This window comes from Pteronotus mesoamericanus, unplaced genomic scaffold (genome assembly GCF_021234165.1).
Source record: "Pteronotus mesoamericanus isolate MK-2021 breed Mesoamerican mustached bat unplaced genomic scaffold, CSHL_Meso_final contig_100, whole genome shotgun sequence".
NCBI classification, from domain to species: Eukaryota; Metazoa; Chordata; class Mammalia; order Chiroptera; family Mormoopidae; genus Pteronotus; species Pteronotus mesoamericanus.
In genome coordinates, this window is record NW_026554999.1 from 18,975,321 (window position 1) to 18,994,877 (window position 19,557).

The following is a 19,557-nucleotide window of genomic DNA, read 5'->3' on the forward strand; positions in this document are numbered from 1 at the left end:
GCCCCCGAGGCTCCTGGGCGTCTCTCCACAAACTGCTCGGCGTGCCCACGGGCACTGGGCGTGCCGCCAATGCCTTCACCCCCACCCCCAAAAGAGAATGTAGTCTCGTTTACTTCTTTCACGGAAGCGGGAATCGCGACCGCCTTTTCGAGCCCCGGGGCTCGCTGGTTCTTCTCTGAGGCGACGACGCAACAATGCCCTCCTCCCCTCGCGCAGGAAGCTATTGGCGGGCGCCGTCAGGGTCGGGGCGGCAGAGCAGGCCGAGCCCTCCAGCCAGGTCGTGGTTCCACCTTTCGGCTCCCGCCGCCCGCTGGCCGGGGAGGGCTTCCCTGTTGCGTCTCCAGGGCCTACGTGCATCGCGACACGGCGGAGGGCGGGCCGGGGACGACCCCTCGGCTCTCCGGAAGCCTGTCTGGGCAGACGCCCCACCGACAGGGTAGGAGAAGACGGGTCCTCCAGGGCCTTTGAGTTGGGAGCTAGAGCGGCCAAGCCACCAAGCTGGGACAGTGCGTCACGTGAGGGGCGGGGCCTCCGCGGGCGGAGGCTGGAGCCGGAAGCGGAAGAGGCGCACGGAGCGGGAAGTGGGGCCTAGCCGCAGCCGGAGCCTGGGAGACGGTGAGTGTGGTCCCGGGCCCGCGGCGGCGGAGGTGAGGGGGCGGGGTGGAGGTGCCGGGTGCGAGTTCCTGAGCTCCTAGGGTGTTGTCTGCCTGCTCCCTTTCTTTCTCCTCCTCGGCCCACCGCAGACCGCGGCTCCGACCTCTCACCTCTGACCCGCCGCTTCTCCCCCGGGGGGTGGTCAGCGGAGACCCCGATCTCTCGATCCCGCGATGTCGAGAGTCCGAGCTTGAACGGCCTCCGAGGTCCCTGCAAGGGCGTGGTTTCAGCCCTGCAACTGTCCAGGGCTGAAACGGAATGGGGTCGGGTGATACCGAGGTTAGTCTGGAGGGGCCTTCAGATCCCTCCCTTACTCCTGTCTCGAGGCTTGGTCCGCTGACGACTCCTCCCCTCGCGGCTTAAGAGTTTGATTCCGACCCAGGCTGGCGTTCCCCCTTGCACACCCTCCCCCACCCGTCTTCCCCTCGCCGCCATTGGCGGCGGTTAAGTGGGGGACGGATCTTGAGAGCTCTGGGACCTGGGGCGTCAGGAAGGGCCGCGAGCGAGGGCCGCAGGCCCCGGCGTGTTTTGTTGTGATGATGGAGCCGCTCCAGCCTGGGGGAGGGGCCAGGCCAAGCTGACAGTACAAGTGCCTGGGCTGCTCCCGGCCCGAGAGTCTACGTACTTTAGTTCCGGGTGCGGGTACTCTGGTAGGGAGCTGGGGTGGGAGTTGACTGAGCCAAGGCCCCCGTTGAGGTGGAGTTGGCGGTCTTCCAGCTTCCCTCCTCTATGCCCTTGAAAAGGAGGAGAGTTTCACCCGATGGTGGCGGCTTGCAAGGTGGCAGGTTTGAGATTGCAGTCGTGGAGCAGCGTCAGCCAAAAATAACCATGGGGCGCTGCGGTGCCTGGGATCGAGAGGGCAGCCGCTGGCCTGGCTGGCACCTCTTGTCAGCCCAGTTCTCTGGCCAGGAGCGGCAAATGAGAAGCCGACTAGGTCTGTGCTCAGACAAAAGCTGGCATCCTCTGCCTGGTTTCCTTCACGTTACCTTTTTCATTGTGTAGAGCAGAGCCTTCTGGAGCATAGTAGTGGCCCTTACCTTCTTTCAGCAACCCGTTTGTTGGGGTCTCGGAGAATAATAATTGAAATGGGCCCTAAAGCCGTGGCTAGGAATATAATGAGGGGGTATCAGGTAGTCCCAATACTTCACCTGTAATGTGTTGAAGGAAAGGTTATTTCTTCTGTGATTGTCTTGTGTGTGGTATTTTATAGCTTGTCATCTCCTTTGCGAAGTGGGCTGAGAGGTGTTGCCTGCATCTTCCAGGTGTGGTAAATGGTAACAAGGCCCAGAGTTGTTTGGTCACAAGGCCAGCCCTGGGATTTTGGTCAGGGTTTTCTAACCAGAGCTCTCCCCTGCCATGGTCCCTTGGAATAGACTTATAAAAAATGTCCTTAGCTTGTGTAACACAGACCCACATGTTACTTGGAACCTTTTTAATGTTAATAAAGGGCTGCCTTCAGTACTTCTTGTGGGCACAGACTTAGGCATTTGACCTAAAGGCATGGCCCAGGCATGTTAGGAAAGGAATGACATCATGTAATCCTCACAGAACCCCATAAGAGATTACACTGTCCCCTCGTTGCATGAGGAAGATGAAGGTCAGAGTAGTTTAATAACTTGCCTAAAGGCACACAGCTGGAAGCGGCAGTGTCAGGATTAAGATTGACATCTATCTGACTCTGAGGCTGTGCTTTTTCCTCTAAGTGAACATGTGTTGACGTTAGGATCTTCTTGGTCCCAGGAGAAGGTCTTTGGTCTGGTGTGGATTAGACCATGTCCTCCAGCTCTGGTACTTTGTCTGCCCAGTGAGGATGGGCAGGGCCTCTATCCTGGCCACTGGAGCATCTTCTGGGTCACTTAGTGAGATGTGAGATATTGCCGTCATTTCATAGCTTGGGCACCTGACCCAGGGTAATTGCAGGAAAACAGTGAAACATTAGTCAGCTGATCATCAAACAGAACAACAGCCCTTACCAGTGTGGCTCACTTGGTTGGGCATTGTCCCAAAAAGCAAAAGGTCGCTGGTTTGATCTCCAGTCAGGGCACCTGCCTGGGTTGTGGGTTCAGGCCCTCCATTGGCGCACAAGCGAGACTGATCACCACTGAAGGTTGACTCTGTCCAAATGGAGGGTTGGGAGTGGCCATGGCCTCTGGCCCAGCCTCCTAATGGAGGCAAGCAATGTCAGGGTTTTGGTTGTGGGTGGAACAGGGAGATGGCCTCACGTAGCCACCTTTCTCAGCTGGTGGCTGATCCAACCTAGCAATTTCCCATAGTGGACATAAGTCCCTGCTAAACCGGGATAGTGAGGTGAGCCTTTTTAGCATGCCTCCCCGAACATGCCATCCTGAGATGGGCACAGGAGAAAGGTGCTGGAACAGAGGATGGAGGAGAGAGGACAATAATGGTACTGTTGGATAGAGGTGAAGCACTGCCTAACCTTGCACCAAAAGTGGCCTGAAGGTGCTAAATGGGTGTCAGGCAACACACTTGGATGCTCTGACCTTAGCATCTTTACTGGATGCTCTGATCCTAACAAGGGCTGGCCAGACCCTCGGGTGGGCTAGGGAATGATTGTGAGACCCTGTACACCTTTTTCTCCAAGAGCTGGCCTTGTTTCTGCCTGTAGCTCTTCACACAGCTGGTGGTCCTTGCTCCATTGAGCCAGGTCGAGTTCAGGGCTTTCACCCTTGGCTCCTGCATCTTGGTGACCTGCCAGCAGCCATCTGACTCTGGCCTCTGGCTTGACAGAGCAAGTGCTTCATTGGACCCCATAGGCAGGCAGGAGGGAATTAAGCACAAGAGGCTCCCCTTTCTCCTGGGTCTTGGACTGGGTCTTGGCTCCCCTTTCTCCTGGGTCCTGTGATGGCGGTGCTCACCAGCTCCTCCCTGCGTTCAGCCTCGGCACCTGTCCTGGCTTGCTGGGCTCTTCAGCCCGGCCTTGAGGCCAATGAGGCTGTGCTGAGGAGGCAGATGTTTGTTCTCTGGCAGAAGAGGGTGTTGCCTATTGTTTGCTCTTTGACCACTGTGACCTCAGAGTTCTTCACTTCTTAAACCCCTGGGAGGGGCTGCCCCCAAACAGAACAATGGGCCTCTTCTTCAGTGCCTAGGCTGCTCAGGCAACCAGGTGGCTGGAGGTGGCTGGCTGCATGTTTAGCAGAGCTGTCCATTTCTCGTGGCCTAGATGCATCACTGTAAGCGATACCGCTCCCCTGAGCCAGACCCATACCTGAGCTACCGATGGAAGAGAAGGAGATCTTATAGTCGGGAGCATGAAGGGAGACTGCGATACCCATCCCGAAGGGAGCCTCCACCCCGGAGATCTCGGTCCAGAAGGTGAGAGGGAACTGGGTCAGGAGGAAGGGCTCCTTCCCTCAGCTGGGCTAGAGAGACAGTCTGGAGACTTGTGGCAACCCTAGGCTCTTTCAGGTGACTGATGCCTCTGCATGACTGCACTAGATCATTGCCCTTTCCTCTTTGGGTTCCTCTCCTGATCTCACCTGCGTTCCCTGGCCTCAGTGTTTGCTTCTATCCTTGGCACCCCTTCTTTCTCTGTTCTTGAGTCTTTCTTTTCCTAACACACTCTCCATTTTCTAGGTCAGTATCTCCCCTGCTAACCTCTGAGGCTTCCTCAGTGGGCATTAGAAACATAGCCTTAGTTCTTTCCAGAGGTTGGTCCCTGGTCTGTTTCAGCCCCAAACCAAAATTACCACCTCAGCAGGCCACAGGGAACTCCAAGGCATTGGAACCCTTGAAGGCCCTCCATCATGATCACCTTCCCCAAGGGTTTTGTGTCCTGTGGCACTCCAGGGATGCTGTCAGTAGCCCAGGTTCTGAAGGTAGGACTTCACACACACACACTCCTTGTTCCCTGCTTCCCCCAGTCCGTGTGCCTCTGCTCCAACAAGCTACCCTTGTGAGCCCTTTGCAGGGGCCTCACCAGATGCTTCTTGCTTGGTAGCAGGAACCTGGCTGATGGGAGGAAGGGCCTATCTGATCAGCGTCCCCACTCCCTTCTTGGCAGCCATGACCGCCTGCCCTACCAGAGGCGATACCGGGAGCGCCGCGACAGTGACACATACCGGTGTGAAGAGCGGAGCCCATCCTTTGGAGAGGACTGCTATGGATCTTCACGTTCCCATCATCGTCGGCGGTCACGGGACAGGGAGCCATACCGGACCCGCAAACATGCCCACCACTGCCACAAACGCCGCACCAGGTCTTGTAGCAGCGCCTCCTCGGTGAGTGGTGGCCAGAGTGCGCTGGCTGGGGCTTCAAGGCCTCATCTCTTTGTTGCCTTCTCTCAGGTTGGCTGGTCTGGGTGAGTACTGCTAGCCCTGCGCACGTGCATTTGGTGTGCGTGCATGTGCGTGCGTGTGCGTGTGTGTGTGTGTGTTGTCTGGTTTAGGTACAGGGCTAAGCAAAGAACCTGGCTTCTCTTATCTTCTGGCCCATTGCCAGCGTCAACTGCAGGGGCTCTGGTTCCGGCGCTGGCTGGCTCCCAGCCTGTCTGTATCTCCACACTGAGCTAGGCACAGGCTGCATGGTGCTGGTGGCCAGGGACATATCTTAGGGATCCTAACAGAGTTGCTGGCATGTGGTCTAGAGCTATCTGGCCTGGTTTTTCCCACCTAAAGATTCCCTCCACACATAGCTGAGTGCTCTAACGGGTGTGGATTGCACCCACTTCTGCAGTCTCAACCTCCATACCCCTCCCCAAAGGCCTGGAGGCTGGACTGCCCACGCGTAGGGGAGGGCCTTCCTGTCAGTCAGCTCAGACTGGATGCATCCCTTCTGACCTCCAGCCAGGCCCTCTTCAGCCTCGCCTCTTTGCATGAGGGGCAGTCAAGACGAGAGATGAGCTGCCTATGTGATGGGACATGTAAAGAAATGACAGAAAGGACTACAGCCCCGGGACTTGTCCAGTTGCAGGCCACATGCCAAGAACAGAGCCTGGCGGTGTTCCTAGCTTGCAAGGTTACATAGCTCTCTACTGAGACCACAGCCCACAAAGCACTCATACTTCTGGGAAGGAAAATTGGTTGTGTATCTCTAAGGTTAAGTGCTGTCTTTTCCCCATCCCTCTTCCCTCCCTCACTCCCTCTCGCTAGCCATGAGGCCCCTGAGGAGGAGGAGTAGAACCAGTGGAGAGGCCAGGCATCTTCTCTGCTGAACTCTCTGGTGACTTCTTTGAGTGACTTTAGGTTGCAGGTTGACCGTGGGCACCCATCATTGTGTGGTGGTCTTTCTGCGCACTGCTGCACCCTGCCACAGGGGGGCAGTGCAGGTCTGTGGCTCTGCTTCTCTTTTGGTGCTCTCTGTTGTAATGAGGCTCAGGATGGGCCTGGCCCATGGGGGCCAGGGCCAGGGCAGGAACTGGCTTTTGGCGTCTGGGCCATTGTGGTAGGAGGCCTTGCGGTTGACCAGCTCAGAGAATTCTGGTCTCCTTCTCTGCTGAGGCGGTGGCACAAAGGCTGCTGATGGAAGGCCCTTTCTGGTGGTGATGTTAAGTCTGGCCACAGATGCTGTCTGGGGGCCAGTAGCAGCTTGTGTCTGAGTGACAGCTGTTGGGTATGTGTAGGGCTGCTTGGGCAGAACAGAGGCAGGTGAAAACAGGCTGGGCGTTCTGCAGTTGAAGCCAGAATGAAGCCTCTTGACTATTCTGATGATCGGACCCAGGCTGGGACAGCCACATGTGTGCGCCGTTTTCATTGCGTCTTCACCCTGGCAGAAGTGTACTGGGAGGGCCGGGGAGGGGGACACTCATTGGAGAAGGGTGTCAGGGCTGTGGTTCTCCTCATGGCCCAGTCCCTGAGCAGCAGAGGCTGGTCGTCTTTCTGAGCACTTGCGGCGCCCTTCTCTTAGATAATGTCCGAGTTTTCTTTACATACCTGTAGCTGTTTTTACTTTTTCTGTTTTTGAAGTCAGTTTGTGTCTTGACGTGTCCCTTGCAATATCCCTATCGTTATATATGCTGTGTGCCTTATGAAATGCTGGGATCTGGAAAATCCAACCATCCAACCAACCAACCCACCGGCTCCTCACCGTCTCCACCTCTGCCTTTGACTGACACCTCAATCTGTCAATCGGAACCGCCTACCATGCGATTGGTCGGATGGCGTTTCGGGGGGCGGTGCATGCAGAGAAGCCAACAGAGCAGTAAGCGCAGCAGCCGGAGTGTGGAAGATGACAAGGAGGGCCACCTGGTGTGCCGGATCGGCGATTGGCTCCAAGAGCGATGTACAGCCACCTTTCGTAAAACTTTACCTCTCTACTTTCTACCCCCTTGTTAGACCAGACCTCTCCTGCCCGGAGGGGCCTCTAGTGCGCGTGGTGCCTTAGCGGGGCCACCAGTAATTGCCTGAATGACACAAACGCTTAGCAACTTCTGTTTTTAAGAGTGTAGCAGTGAGAGAGAAACCTTTTTTGTTTTTGAGAATTTGAATGCTGTGAACTTGCAGGAGCTGCCAACCCTCTGCCCTCCATATCCTCATGCCCTGCTTCTTTTCTCTCCTAGATGAGATTGTGGGGAACCTGGGCGAAGGTACCTTTGGCAAGGTGGTGGAGTGCTTGGACCATGCCAGGTGAGCGAGCTTTCTGGGAAGGGCTAGCCTGAGGTTCTTGTAGGTAGTAGCAATTGGAGCTTGACTTTTTTTCTTTCCGAAGGGAAGCACCAAAAGTGTTCTGACTTGCACGTGTTGGGGTGTTGCTGATCCCGTGAAATAGGGAGAAACTGCTAGGATTCCACAAGCATGTGGCGTGCCTCCCTAAGAACCGCTGGCCAGTGAATGGCCTGCCCTAATTTCCTCACTTCCCTGGGTTTGTGGTGGTGGTGGTGGTGGTGGTGGAGGATATCAGAACAGAGCCAAGGCTCTGGCTCCTCTGTAGCCTTGAACTGCTTCTTGTGATGACTTTTAGGGCCAGGGCCAGGGCCAGAGCCATGGCCTGTGATGGGGGTAGAGAGTACTGCTGAGCCCAGCCTAAGTATGAGCCACAACCCCCTAGAGGTTGGTCTGAATGGCCATGAAGGCCCCTGTTGAGAGACCACTTTCTCACCGAGCAGTCTGCTGCCTTCTCCAACGCGGCTAGGGTTCACTGTGGGCCCCTTACAGTGTGCTCAGGCGGAGCAGGGGCACACCTGTGTGTGTTGGAGTGCTACTGGGGGCACCCTGCTTTCCCAGGCTGAACAGTGGAATACTTTGGTCCCCTTGCCCTTTCTCAAGAACAGAACCCTGGCCTCCTTCGTTTCAGGCTGGAAGGCCATCTTGTGGGAGCCACTGCCTCCCAGCCTTAATGGCCCTCTCATTGGTTTGGGGGTTTAGCTACACAGTTCTTGTACTGACTGTCTCAGTTGAGCCACGTGCTGCCCACACGTGACTCTTCCACTAACTTATAGATGAAGGAACATGCCCAGGGTTTGCCCATATCCCCTGGCCGTTGTGATGGGGCTGGGCCCCACTGTGTGCAGTGCTCCCACGTGCAGAGAGGTGCTTGGAGAGTGCTGTTAGGTCAAGCAGTCTAGGTGGCCATGGAGCCCCAAGGTAAAGTAGTGATGGTGACTGATAGGAAGTCTCCCCAGGCTCCCAGTTCCCACTTAAACACCCCTTGGACCCAAGAGGTTAGGGTTGGGACCCGTGAGCATAGGGATATGTAGACTGTAACCGGAGAGATATGTGGCAGATCTGAGAGCTGTGGCACATGGGGGCAGCTAAGCTCCCTGGGCTGTGCCACTGAGTAGCTAGAGGGAAAGGTAGTCTGTGGAGCCACTAAGGGGCAGGCACAGGGCTAGGATCCAAAGGGAGTTGGCCAGTGGGTTTGTTGTGACGAGCAGAATTCAGCTCAGTAAAAGGGTCTCCACGCTCAGAGCCTTCCAAACCTGGTGGCTGCCTGTGGGAATGATGAGTCCTGTGCTGAGGGGGTCTCTTATCTAGGAGGAGGCTGGTAATCTTTCTTCTGAGCTCCTTTCTTGTCCTGAAAGTCTGAGAAAATGGGATAGGGAGAGAAAAGCAGGGTATTCTCTAGAAGATGCCTCTGCCCTGGGGCCTGTGAGCCTTTCCTTGGGCACAGCAGGGATAAATGCTGTGGCTGGTAGGTAGCAGGTTGGGCTGGAGGGGGTGTGGTAAAGAGAGCAGCCCTTGGCCTCCTTGGAGAGGCCCCTACTCTTGGCACCCTTCCCCTCTTGCCAGGCCTTCACTCCGTCCTGGAGCCCCTACCCTTTTTTAGGGAGAACCATTTGCCCAGACTTGCAGGCATGCTCGGGAAGGTTAAGAGGTGACACAAGAGGGTTCTGTGTGGGACAGTCCTGCAAGGGTCAGGGATTAGTACTGGCCTACAGGTTGGGTACTTACTGAGTGAAGTCTGAGGCTAGTGTGTGTCAGTGAGATGTGCCTCTCCTCCTCTGCCCAGTCTTCCCTGGAGCTGGCAGATAGCTGAGACCATAAAAGCCTAAGGCTGGCACAGGTGCCATGGGACCTTGCTGTTACAAGGGTAGAGGTCTGATGTTGCATGGGACAGGCTGGGTGTAAGGCACCTGCTCTCCTCAGGGTAGACCCTATTCCTGCAGTCCTGGGTGGTGTTGGCCAAGAGTTGCTGGGATGGGGTGGAGGGTGGGGAAGGGCTGGGCAGCTTCTCATGAGAACCTCTGCTTTCTTCCTCGGTGCCAGAGGGAAGTCTCAGGTTGCCCTGAAGATCATCCGCAATGTGGGCAAGTACCGGGAGGCTGCCCGACTAGAAATCAATGTTCTCAAAAAAATCAAGGAGAAGGACAAAGAGAACAAGTTGTGAGTGTCAGCAGTGAATGGGAGGAAAGTTTTCACTAGAAAGAAAAGGGGACAGCTTCCTTTCTAGTCCAAACAGCTGGGACCCCCTGGGGCTGAGCAGTAGTATCCTCTCACTTGGTTGGCGCTGTGCCTTTTCCATTCACTGGAGCCAGGGGACATGGGCGATTGAGGTTTGCTGGAAGGAGCCTTTGGACTTCAGTCCAGGTTCCACCACGACCAGTTCTGAGTTCTCCCAGCCCTGCTTTAGTGGATTGGGGGCCCGACTGGGTATAGTGGGCATTAGAAAAGATATAAACTGAAAGCTGTTTGGGGCGCACATAGTCACACCCGAAGGAGAGCTGCCTTTGGCACACAGACTTAGGAATCTCCACTGGGAGTTGCAAAAGGTACTGCTAGTCCTGCCGCGTGTCCTGGCATCATTCCATCTTTCTTGGAAATGCCGGGGTTATGCCCATATCTTAAGTAGGGGAGGCTGGAGACTTGAACCAGAATGCCCTCCACTCCACCCCTTCACAGTGGGAACTTTAATCCTTGCTGAGAGCTAATCTGGGTGGTGGCTGGGAGATGTACTCTTGCTGTTAACTGATTCTCCTTCTTCATATGTGTCTGCATCGTGGTGTAACACAAGGGCCTGGGAGGGACTAGTTTCATCTGAGAGAAGCGTGGGCAGCCAGGCCCTCAGCACAGAGCCTGAGCCCTATCCATCCTTCTTCCCCAGCTTGTGTGTCTTGATGTCTGACTGGTTCAACTTCCATGGTCACATGTGCATCGCCTTTGAACTCCTGGGCAAGAATACCTTTGAGTTCCTGAAAGAGAATAACTTCCAGCCTTATCCCCTACCACACGTCCGGCACATGGCCTACCAGCTCTGCCACGCCCTTAGATGTGAGTGCCCACCTCGTAGAGCATGGGGTGGCCATATACGTGATGGGAAAATCACTTGCACATTGCCAACCATTCTCCTGAACCTGAGACATACCAGGGCCCCTCTGACTGCAAGCCCTTTGGGTATGAATCTGCTGGCAGAGGCGCTACCGTCTCCTCCAGGGGCCTTCTGAGCCAGCCTCTGCCTGTATGCACTCAGGAAGAAAAAAAACTGCTCTAGAATTTTTCTAGCTATGAATTCTGTTCCCACTTTCCTGCAAAGGATGAGAAGGTCCAGGTGACCTGGGGGCTCCCACCAGCAACTCCAGTCAACACAAGACACCCTCTGCCTGCCAGCCTTTAAGAGCGTATTAGCACACTCTGCAGGATTGGTGGTGGCTAGAGCAGGACAGCAAGGCTCCTTGGACGACAGATGAACCTAGCGCAGGGTTGTGTAGACAGAGGGGGCATTGACGAGCACTCCAAGCACAGCGAGCTGCTCAGTGATGGCCTGGAGCCTGGCCTGTACTGACGCTCCGGTGAAGGAGGGCCAGCTCTGCAGAGTGGCGGACCACGCTGCCGTGAGGGTCATGAGTGCCAGGTGGGAGCCTGGAAGTGGGAGTGGAAGGGCACCACTATTGGTGGGACAGGGACTGGAGGCGAAAGGCAGATCTCCCTTCTTAGGGCAAGGGATGAGGGGAGGCAGGGCTGGCTTCAGGGGTGGCCCTCTGCTTGGTTTAATGTTCTTTTGTCACCAGCTTGACACTTAATACGTTTTGAGTAAGGGGACCTGCATTTTCATTGTGCCCTGGGCCCCACAAATGATGTTGCTGATGCTGGGGAGAGGGAACCACCCCAAGGCTGATGCTGCCACTTTGGTGAGAGACCAGGCTGAGGAGGCCTGACCCCTGCAGAGGTGGAAGGAGGTGTTCTGAATCGCACGTCTCTCCCACCCCATCTTCTAATGCTCTCAAAGCCTCCAAGGCCCTAGGCACAGAGAACCTCTGAGAGGGAAGCCAGTGCAGGGACAGAACTGCATCTGCCCCCCCTCCCCCGCCCACTGCAGGGCCATGGGGTGAGGGTCTCTTGCTTTGGAGGATGGGTCTGGCCCAGAGAAGAATCCCAGGCTCTGAGGGTCTGCTTTCCTCCCCTCCTGCCTCTCCAGTTCTACATGAGAACCAACTGACCCACACAGACTTAAAGCCAGAGAATATCCTGTTTGTGAATTCTGAGTTTGAAACCCTCTACAATGAACATAAGGTACCACTTGGGGAGAGGGCGATGTCCTGCTGGGTTACTACTCACTGGAGAGATTCCTGACTTGGCTCTTTCCTTGCCTCTCAGAGCTGTGAGGAGAAGTCAGTGAAGAACACCAGCATCCGAGTGGCTGACTTTGGCAGTGCTACCTTTGACCATGAGCATCACACGACCATTGTGGCCACCCGTCATTACCGCCCACCTGAGGTGATCCTTGGTGAGTAGTCATGTGGTCCCCAACCCAAATAAACTGGGCTACTGCTTGAAGGCGGGGGGAGGGTGGGAAGGAATGAACAGAGGCAGCCCTGTGCTTGTGTGCCACCCGGGGCCACTACCATGAGTCACTGTGGTTGCCAACCTGACCTGGCTGAGAAAGGGACTTGTGCTGGGGTTTGGGCAAGTCCTGCCAACCAGTGTGGCAGCTGCCCTGTGACCCAGAGCTGGACCTCAGTCTCTTTTTCTTTGACCTTCAGAGCTGGGCTGGGCACAGCCCTGTGACGTCTGGAGCATTGGCTGCATTCTGTTCGAGTACTACCGGGGCTTCACACTCTTCCAGGTAAAGGCCCCTCCCGCATTGCCCTGCTACCTTGAGTGCTCACACTCGGGCAGGCCACAGTGGCCTGGTGCAGGAAGACCCTCCAAGGCCTGCCAGTCAGCATGTTGTGAGATTCACTCTGGCAGCAGCTCACGGGAAGGGGAAGTCAGGAGTCTGAAGCTCAGCCACCAAGGGCGGAGGACTGGGGCTGGAGGATTGAGCATTTGAGACAAGGGACACAGCTGGAGGGTGTGAAGATGGGCTGAGGCATGTAACATTGCAGGGAGAATGTAAGAAATGTGGCCTTATCCTGGCAAAGGGTGGCAAGCTACCAGAAGGTCAGAGAGGCTGGGAAAGCACTTACTTTGTCCCTTATCCTCCCTGAGGGGCTGAGGCTGACCCCTACTTGCTCTGCCCCGACCTTCCACAGACCCACGAAAACCGCGAGCATTTGGTGATGATGGAGAAAATCCTAGGGCCCATCCCATCTCACATGATCCACCGCACCAGGTAAGCACCCTGGCCCATAGGCCTTTCCCATCTTTGGCTATGGGTCAAGATACCAGTCTCTGTGTAATACCCTATGGCTCCTCCAGGCTCATAGCAGCCTTCCCTGCATGCGCCTCCACGTGGCCTGACCAACCTGCTGCCCAGGCTGCTGCTCTCTCTGTCCACCACCGCCCCCAACCTTGACCACTTCCTTCCTTTTCAGGAAGCAGAAATATTTCTACAAAGGGGGACTGGTTTGGGATGAGAACAGCTCTGATGGCCGATATGTGAAGGAGAACTGCAAACCTCTGAAGGTCAGTTTCTGGCTTCCCCCAGCTCAATTCATGCCAAGGAGACCCCAGGCACTGGGCACACATACAGCAGAGACAGGCGAGGTCTGTCCCTTGCTTGGCCCTATTGGAGGCTGCACCCAAGGCTGCTGGGTACTGGCAGTGGGGCTTCTTCCAGAGGGGCCCTCAGCCCCACCCATGCCCAACAGGGTGACCATGAATATAATTGGGGAACACCAGGATCAGAGACCCCGCTGCTTCCTCCCCCCCTCCCTTCTCTCTGTTTTGGGAAGAACTAGCCAGAACCAAGGGGGAGGGAAGACATAGATGTGGCCAGGAAGCGGCTGTCAACTGCATTTGTTGCTGGGACAGTGAATTTTGCAGACATGATTTCTACCTGTCAGGACTTTGCATGTGCTGGCAGAAGCACCAAACCAACAAGACACCCAGTAGTCTTGACACATTCAGAGCAAAGTGCTCAACAGGCATGAAAAGAAAGTTGCCGCTCACTGTCCAAGAGGGCAGAAGTAGTCCTCACTACTTGCCCAGAGGAGGTATCACTGCCTCTTGAAGCCATGCAAGGCTTCCCACGCCCCTGCCATTACACTGAGGCACCTTGTGTCCCTGAGCAGAGTTACATGCTCCAAGACTCGACAGAGCACGTGCAGCTGTTTGACCTGATGCGGAGGATGTTAGAGTTTGACCCTGCCCAGCGCATCACACTGGCAGAAGCCCTGCTGCACCCTTTCTTTGCTGGCCTGACCCCTGAAGAGCGGTCCTTCCACACCAGCCGCAACCCCAGCAGATGACAGGCACAGGCCACTGCGCGAGGAGGAGATGGAGATGGAGAGTGGGACTGGGCTGCCTGGCCCCCTTTCTCCAACCTCTGTAACCACCGGGCCTCAGGGCCAGAGCCACCCAACGAACAGTGCAATGTGAAGAAAGGCAGGTGCCTGCAGGGGCAGAGATGCAATGCCCAGCTGCCGGAAAGCACAGATTTGACCCAAGCTATTTATATGTTGTAAAGTTATAATAAAGTGTTTCTTACTGTTTGTAATCCCTGGTACCAGTGTGTCTCCAAGCTCCTTGCCTTCTCCCTTCCCTATCTTATTAATAAAGTCTTTCTTAGCAGTTCAGCTTGTGGAGAGCAGAGTGTGAACTGGGCCAGGCACCGACCAGAAGCTGGAACCACCCCATTCTGGCCTCTTTGTACCTCTCAGCTCTTAGGAATGTAGGGGGAAGACCCCACTGGTGGCTTACCAGGCAGCATCTGGTTTTAACTGTTCAAGTCCTTTTAAGCACAAGTTAAGTTTGGCTCCTAGGTCTGAGGAGGCAGTTCCCTGCAGCCTACAGAGCAGAATTCACCAGAGACAGGACTCTGTCATTCAGCTTTATTTTAGTGCTGGTTTTTGGTTCCCCAAGAGCTGCATGAGTGATCTTGACCACATGACTGGGGCCCCTCAGAGACTGGGCATGGCAGGCAGGATGCCTCTGAAAAAAGCGAACGACAGAGGAATCATGCTTATCTATAGTACCACTGGGGAAGGCCCAGGCTAAGGGAACAAGGAGGCTGTACTGCCACCAGGGAAGGAAAAAGAACTTGGGCACAAATTCCCAGTAGTCCCTGAAAGCCATCACCCCCCACCCCCCACCTCACCTCCAGTGCCACTTCAACTTAACTGGAGTGAGTAGTCTTTTGGGCCAGGGTTCTTCTAGCTTGTTCTCCACTGTACCCAATCAAGGAACCTAAAGCACATTAAACAGGCAGCCAAAGAACCTGTTGACTGGTTGCTCACTAAAATGCCTGGAATCCAGCACTCCTCAGACTATAGCCCTGCCCCTAAAGAGAGGGCCCCATCCTGGGAGCTGCTGGGTCCTGAGAGTGAGCAGACACTCAGGGAGGATGCGTAGCACAGGGCTGACTGTCTCTGACCTCCTCCCACTGCTGGAGACAATTTAACACTTGAGGGAGGATGGGAGGAAGAGGGACCAGCCCTCTCTGCCCTGCCTCCTTTGTTCCTGGCTATACTCCTGTAAGGAAAGTGATAAGCAGCCCTGTGTCCGCAAACCCTTGGTGAGCCTTCCCACTCACCCCCTTAACCCGACTGAGTAGGCACAGAGCAGAAGGAAGCCTGGAGACCTGAGAAAGGCTTTAGATCACAAGTCTTCTGTAAGGGCAGCTGTCAGGAACTCCAGGGCATGGCTTCTGTTCTATCAGCTCCCAGGGCCTAAGACGACAAAAGTCCAGGGGCTTGCTTAGTGCCTTAAAGCTGAGCAGCAGCATGTTCCTACGGCTGAGCCCTACCAGCCAGTTCATCCAGAACTAGCCTCATTTTGGCATCTCTGAAATAGGGCGTTGGCCCCAGGCCTACTCATGTAGAGTGGACAACCAGAAAGGGCTCAAAGGGAGGGATGTGCACCCTGGTCTGGGATGACAGCTACAGAGGACAATTTCAGGAGAAGGGCCGAGAAAACAAGATAGTGTGGGTATGTATGTGCAGGCGGGGGGCGGGGGGGCGGGGGGGGCGTGGTGGCATAGGACAAAAGCACCAGGAAGCCTTTTGTGGCTCAGCACCAGGCCCCCCAGCCTCCCCAATACTGAACATTAAAGCTGCACCCTGAGGGGTCTGGTCCCAGACTAAGAAAATGCTCAGCCCCCAGCTAGAGAGGGTACGGGGGTTGGGGGGCACTGCTGGCAAGATGGGCACTGTGGCTCTACAGTAACATAACCTCATACTACCTGGGCTGAAGACAAATACAATGTAAAATCCCAGTGCAGTAAAACCATCCCAATGCCACACCCTTCCCTGCCTCTCAGAGTGCTGCAGAAGGGAGGAAGGGCCCTGGGGAGAAAATCCCAGGAAGAAAAATAAAATTTGGATCAGCTCAGGAAAAAGGGACAAAGCCTACAAATCAACTTGTGGCGGGGCTCGCGGGAGGCCCACAGCCCTCAAAATGAAATGGGGAGTGCAAGTCTGCCCTCTAGTGGACAGCTGCAGCACAGCCAGGTGTGTGTGTGATCAGAGGAGGGGAGACAAAGCCACCAGCACTGAAATAGCAAGTACAGGCAGGCCCTCAAACAGGCCCTATCCCACTCTGCAAGGTGCTTGCCCAGGCCCAGTGGCTGTAAACCTGAAACACAGTTTGTGAGCTGCCTACGTCTGTAAACAAAACCCCACGCAGGGGGTCGAGTGTAGAGATGCCTGGAGCCACTGAGCACTCAGCCTGCCACCTGCCTCACACATCCAGTGGGAAAGTGTTTTCTGGAGAAGGGCAGGTGACAGGTCAGCTTTAAATATGATTTGTTCTCTCACAAAAGAAAGAAACCCATAAGAGACAAAATTGAACACGGTCCATGAAGCTTCACATCCTTAAGGCGTTCGTTGTCAAGTTCAGTGTTAGGAGCAGCAGGGGACTACAGGGTCCAGCCTGCCCAGAGCCCCTCTAGGCAGAGTGCAGCGGGATGACAAACTTGCAGCCAAACGGTGAGTGGTAGTTGATCCCCACCTCCTGGAATACCTGCTGGGGAATGCCAATGTCGCACAAGTAGACGCGGCCTGCATGCTCTCCCAGTGGCAGAGGCAGACCCAGAGCCAGTGACCACTTGGCATCGATGCCCTGTTCAACTTCATGCACAGGAGGATCTATGCTGAGTACTGGTGCCCGGTTCTGGTTGGCCCAGGCCACAGCCGCCTTGTACCAGGGCTGATCCCGTAGGAAGGCGTTCTCGGGACAATCCAGACAGTTGATCACCAGATCCACGGGGCTAGTGGGCAGATCTGCAAGTGGAAAGAGTGTCATCTAATAATCCCTCTAAGCGTAGGACCCAGGCTGGGAACAGAATCCAGGTGGCCCCCTCATGGAAACAGGTCCTCCTTACAGCCCAGCCTTAAGAATGCGGAGGGAACCTATCACTTCTCCCAGGCATTTTAAAAGGCTTCTCTGCTCTAACCGGGCCTATGGGACAGTGTAAGCATATGTAACTCTGGCCCAGGCGAAGGTTAAACTGAGAATATAAAAAATTCAGACCAAACCTCAGGGTTGGCATCCTCAGGTTTTTTGCCTCCTGCCACAGCTGGGACAGAAAGCCTTTGGGGCAGTCAGAGAAAGTACTGCCTGAGGTGGGCATCATGTTACAGATTTCAAGAGGACAACCCATACCAGGCCCCCTTCCCAGCTCTCAGCCTAAAGTAATGCTATTTCTCAATGACAGACCCACAGCTTCCTTACTTAGGACAGAGTCCCAGGGTATACGTAGCTACAGGTACCTGGCCTAAGAGAGAGGAAACTGAAGTTCTGGCTCAGGCTCTGGCCCCAATTCACCATCTGACCCCTGGAAAAACCCTTTCTCTGGACCATATATGTTCTCTCCACTTCTCCCCTGTTCTCACTAAAACCCACTCCAATCATATTTTACCCCCATTACTCCACTTGAAACTGCTCTTCCATACTGCTAAATCCAGTGGTCAATTCTAACTCATCATTTGAACTTAACCTAGACCTATCCTGCTGACTTGCCTTTCAGGTACTTGCCTGTCCTGGTTTTCCTTCTCCTTCACTGACCACTCCATCCCTGTCTCCTTAGCTGCTCTCTGATTCTCTGACTTCTAAACAGTCTAACAACTTCTCTAACTACTCTCTCTTCCTAGGAGATATCTTATGCAGGCTCATAATGACTTTAAACACCACATACACATGTGTAACTCAAGTGGATCCCTTCACTTAACTCCATGTTCATCTACATATCAATCCACATTTCCACTTGCATATCCAGCAACACCTCTAACTGAGCTTCTGCTCTTCTTCCAAGTCTTCCTCTCAGTGGTGGTACCCCATCCTTCCAGTTACTTAGGCCAAAGACTTTGGAGACATCCTTAACTTTTCGTTCTCTCATCCCCTTCATCCAATCTGTACACTCTATATTCAAAATGATTCAAAAAGTTCAAGCCCTTAAAGTGATCCACAGGCCCTTTACAACGTGACCCTGAAATGTTTAAGTCTGCTATTCCTCACTTAACCCTCCAACACTCTCTTCTCTCTTTCCTGCTTTATCTGTTTCCATAACACTACCATCTGACCTATGTTAACTAAATGTTACTTATCTTCAAATGTAACTTAAATGTTACAGTATCTTCATCTGTCCTAACCAGAATGTTAAGATTCATGGAAGCATGGATTTAAGGGCCGGGGGCGCGGGGCGGAATCTACTGTCCTATCCCTAGTGTTGGGAACAGTGCCTCTTCCATAAATATTTGTGAAATGAATAAATGAGTCCCCAGCTCTCCATCTGAGTATGGGACAGTGGGGGTGAAGGGATGCAAAGTAGGCAAGTCAACACCAAAGGACTTCCCATTTGCACAAGCAGAACACGTTATACTCATGATGCTTTTCTACCTGTCACCACTGGGTGGCACCACCAGACCATCAAACTACTGAGGAGGGAGGCAGCCTGAGCCCAGCCCCTATGCAAATACTCACCTTTGAGACTAGACACTTGTTGGCCTTGGGTCTTGCTGAAGAGAGACAGCTCATTGGTGATGGACTCTAGCATCTTGACAAAGTTGGGCAGGAAGAGGATGACCTGGACATCATGGTTGGCTAGATGCCTTCCACAGCTGATACCCTGAGCCCCCTTCACATGGGGACCGCATAGCAAAGCCACGGTAGGCCTCTGGTGAACATTTTTGGGATTCAACCTGGAACAGAGGTAAAGAAGCATTCTCAGTTGCAGACCTGGCAATTCCTCGCATCCCAAACCAAGTGAGTGCTTCGCACCTGTTGCTTTCAGAGTTCCTGATAGTCCCAGGTTCCAGAGGAGCCAAAACCCATTGTAGGACAGGTCTAGAGGGTGTCCCATACTTCACCTGCTTGGTCTTCTCACTAGGTAGATTACCCAAATCTTATTCCACAGAACACTGTTTTCTGACCAAGAACATTTACTGTCCTCACAGTGTGAACCTATTAGAGCCAAACTCTTTGTAACAGAGAGGCTTTTCCATTTCTGCAACCCTCTTTGCTTTCTTCCCCCACATGCCTGCTCCCCTGAGTCTGGTCTCATTCTCTCCTGCACTGTTACAGCTCTTTCTTGCTTCTGCTCAAACTATGCCCCTGCCCAGAAAGCCCACCTTTTCTTTGAGATCCAGCTCAAGGCTCACCTTTTCTAGGATTACTCTGGCTAAACTCCTAAGAAACCCACAGCAAGTACCAAACAGGATAGTTCTGAATCATCCTTAATCAGTCACCAGTTCAAGTTCTCTTTACTGAGCTCCCAGTAAGCTTTAATAAGGGCAGTGCTACAGATACTGATAGGCCCTACTTCCCAGGATGCTATGTGGATTAATAGATGTACAGCGCTGAGAACAGGACCCAGCACAAAAAGTGCCCCCTGGATGTTGGTACTACTATAGTACTGGTCACAGAAGAGGCAGCTGGCTGGGCTTCCTGGCCCTCAGACTGGCAGTTGTTTTGAACACCCACTGCCTGATGCAGGTACTTTTGGTTCCCTGCCATTCAAAGTTGAGACCTCTCTGGTCTCAGGGAAGTCACAAATTAAGATTTGAGGGTTACCCTGGAGCTGTGCCTGACTCACAGGCAACACAGTCTGCCCCAGGGCATGAAGGTGAGGGAAATATACAGCAAGAAATAGGCTTAGGACCCTGCTGGGGGTAGAGCAGTGACAGTCACTTATTGG

The 19,557-nt window shown here is 54.3% G+C and overlaps 2 protein-coding genes across 4 annotated transcripts in view; one reads left to right on the plus strand and one right to left on the minus strand.

Annotated features, from left to right (window-relative positions):
* The first annotated feature begins 627 nt into the window (after nt 1-627).
* Nucleotides 628-13,950, plus strand: CLK3 (CDC like kinase 3). 2 transcript variants are annotated; one of them, XM_054565204.1, is made up of 13 exons: nt 628-647; nt 3,836-3,987; nt 4,676-4,892; nt 6,795-6,891; nt 7,169-7,235; nt 9,315-9,431; nt 10,150-10,316; nt 11,461-11,555; nt 11,640-11,769; nt 12,026-12,108; nt 12,518-12,597; nt 12,800-12,890; nt 13,499-13,950. In XM_054565204.1, exons 2-13 carry the CDS (start codon nt 3,836-3,838, stop codon nt 13,673-13,675), a joined length of 1,473 nt encoding a protein of 490 aa, XP_054421179.1. In that variant the 5' UTR covers nt 628-647; the 3' UTR covers nt 13,676-13,950. The 2 variants fall into 2 exon arrangements, with proteins under 2 accessions (XP_054421179.1, XP_054421173.1); XM_054565198.1 differs by lacking the exon at nt 628-647 and adding an exon at nt 868-933.
* Nucleotides 13,951-15,400: 1,450 nt separating this feature from the next.
* Nucleotides 15,401-19,557, minus strand: part of EDC3 (enhancer of mRNA decapping 3) — a 78,267-nt gene continuing 74,110 nt past the window's right edge. For both annotated transcript variants that reach the window (XM_054565213.1, XM_054565223.1), the window contains exons 6-7: nt 18,345-18,562; nt 15,401-16,645 (exon numbers count right to left, since the gene is read on the minus strand). In XM_054565213.1, the coding sequence (XP_054421188.1) occupies nt 16,311-16,645; nt 18,345-18,562 (553 nt within the window). In that variant the 3' untranslated portion in view covers nt 15,401-16,310. The remainder of the gene's footprint in view (nt 16,646-18,344; nt 18,563-19,557) is intronic.

Coding starts and splice junctions, on each gene's coding strand:
- CLK3 (XM_054565198.1), top strand. CDS start 913: ATGGGGTCGGGTGATACCGAG. Junction 9,432..10,149: donor AAGGACAAAGAGAACAAGTT/GTGAGTGTCAGC, acceptor CTTCTTCCCCAG/CTTGTGTGTCTTGATGTCTG. Junction 12,109..12,517: donor GGGGCTTCACACTCTTCCAG/GTAAAGGCCCCT, acceptor GACCTTCCACAG/ACCCACGAAAACCGCGAGCA.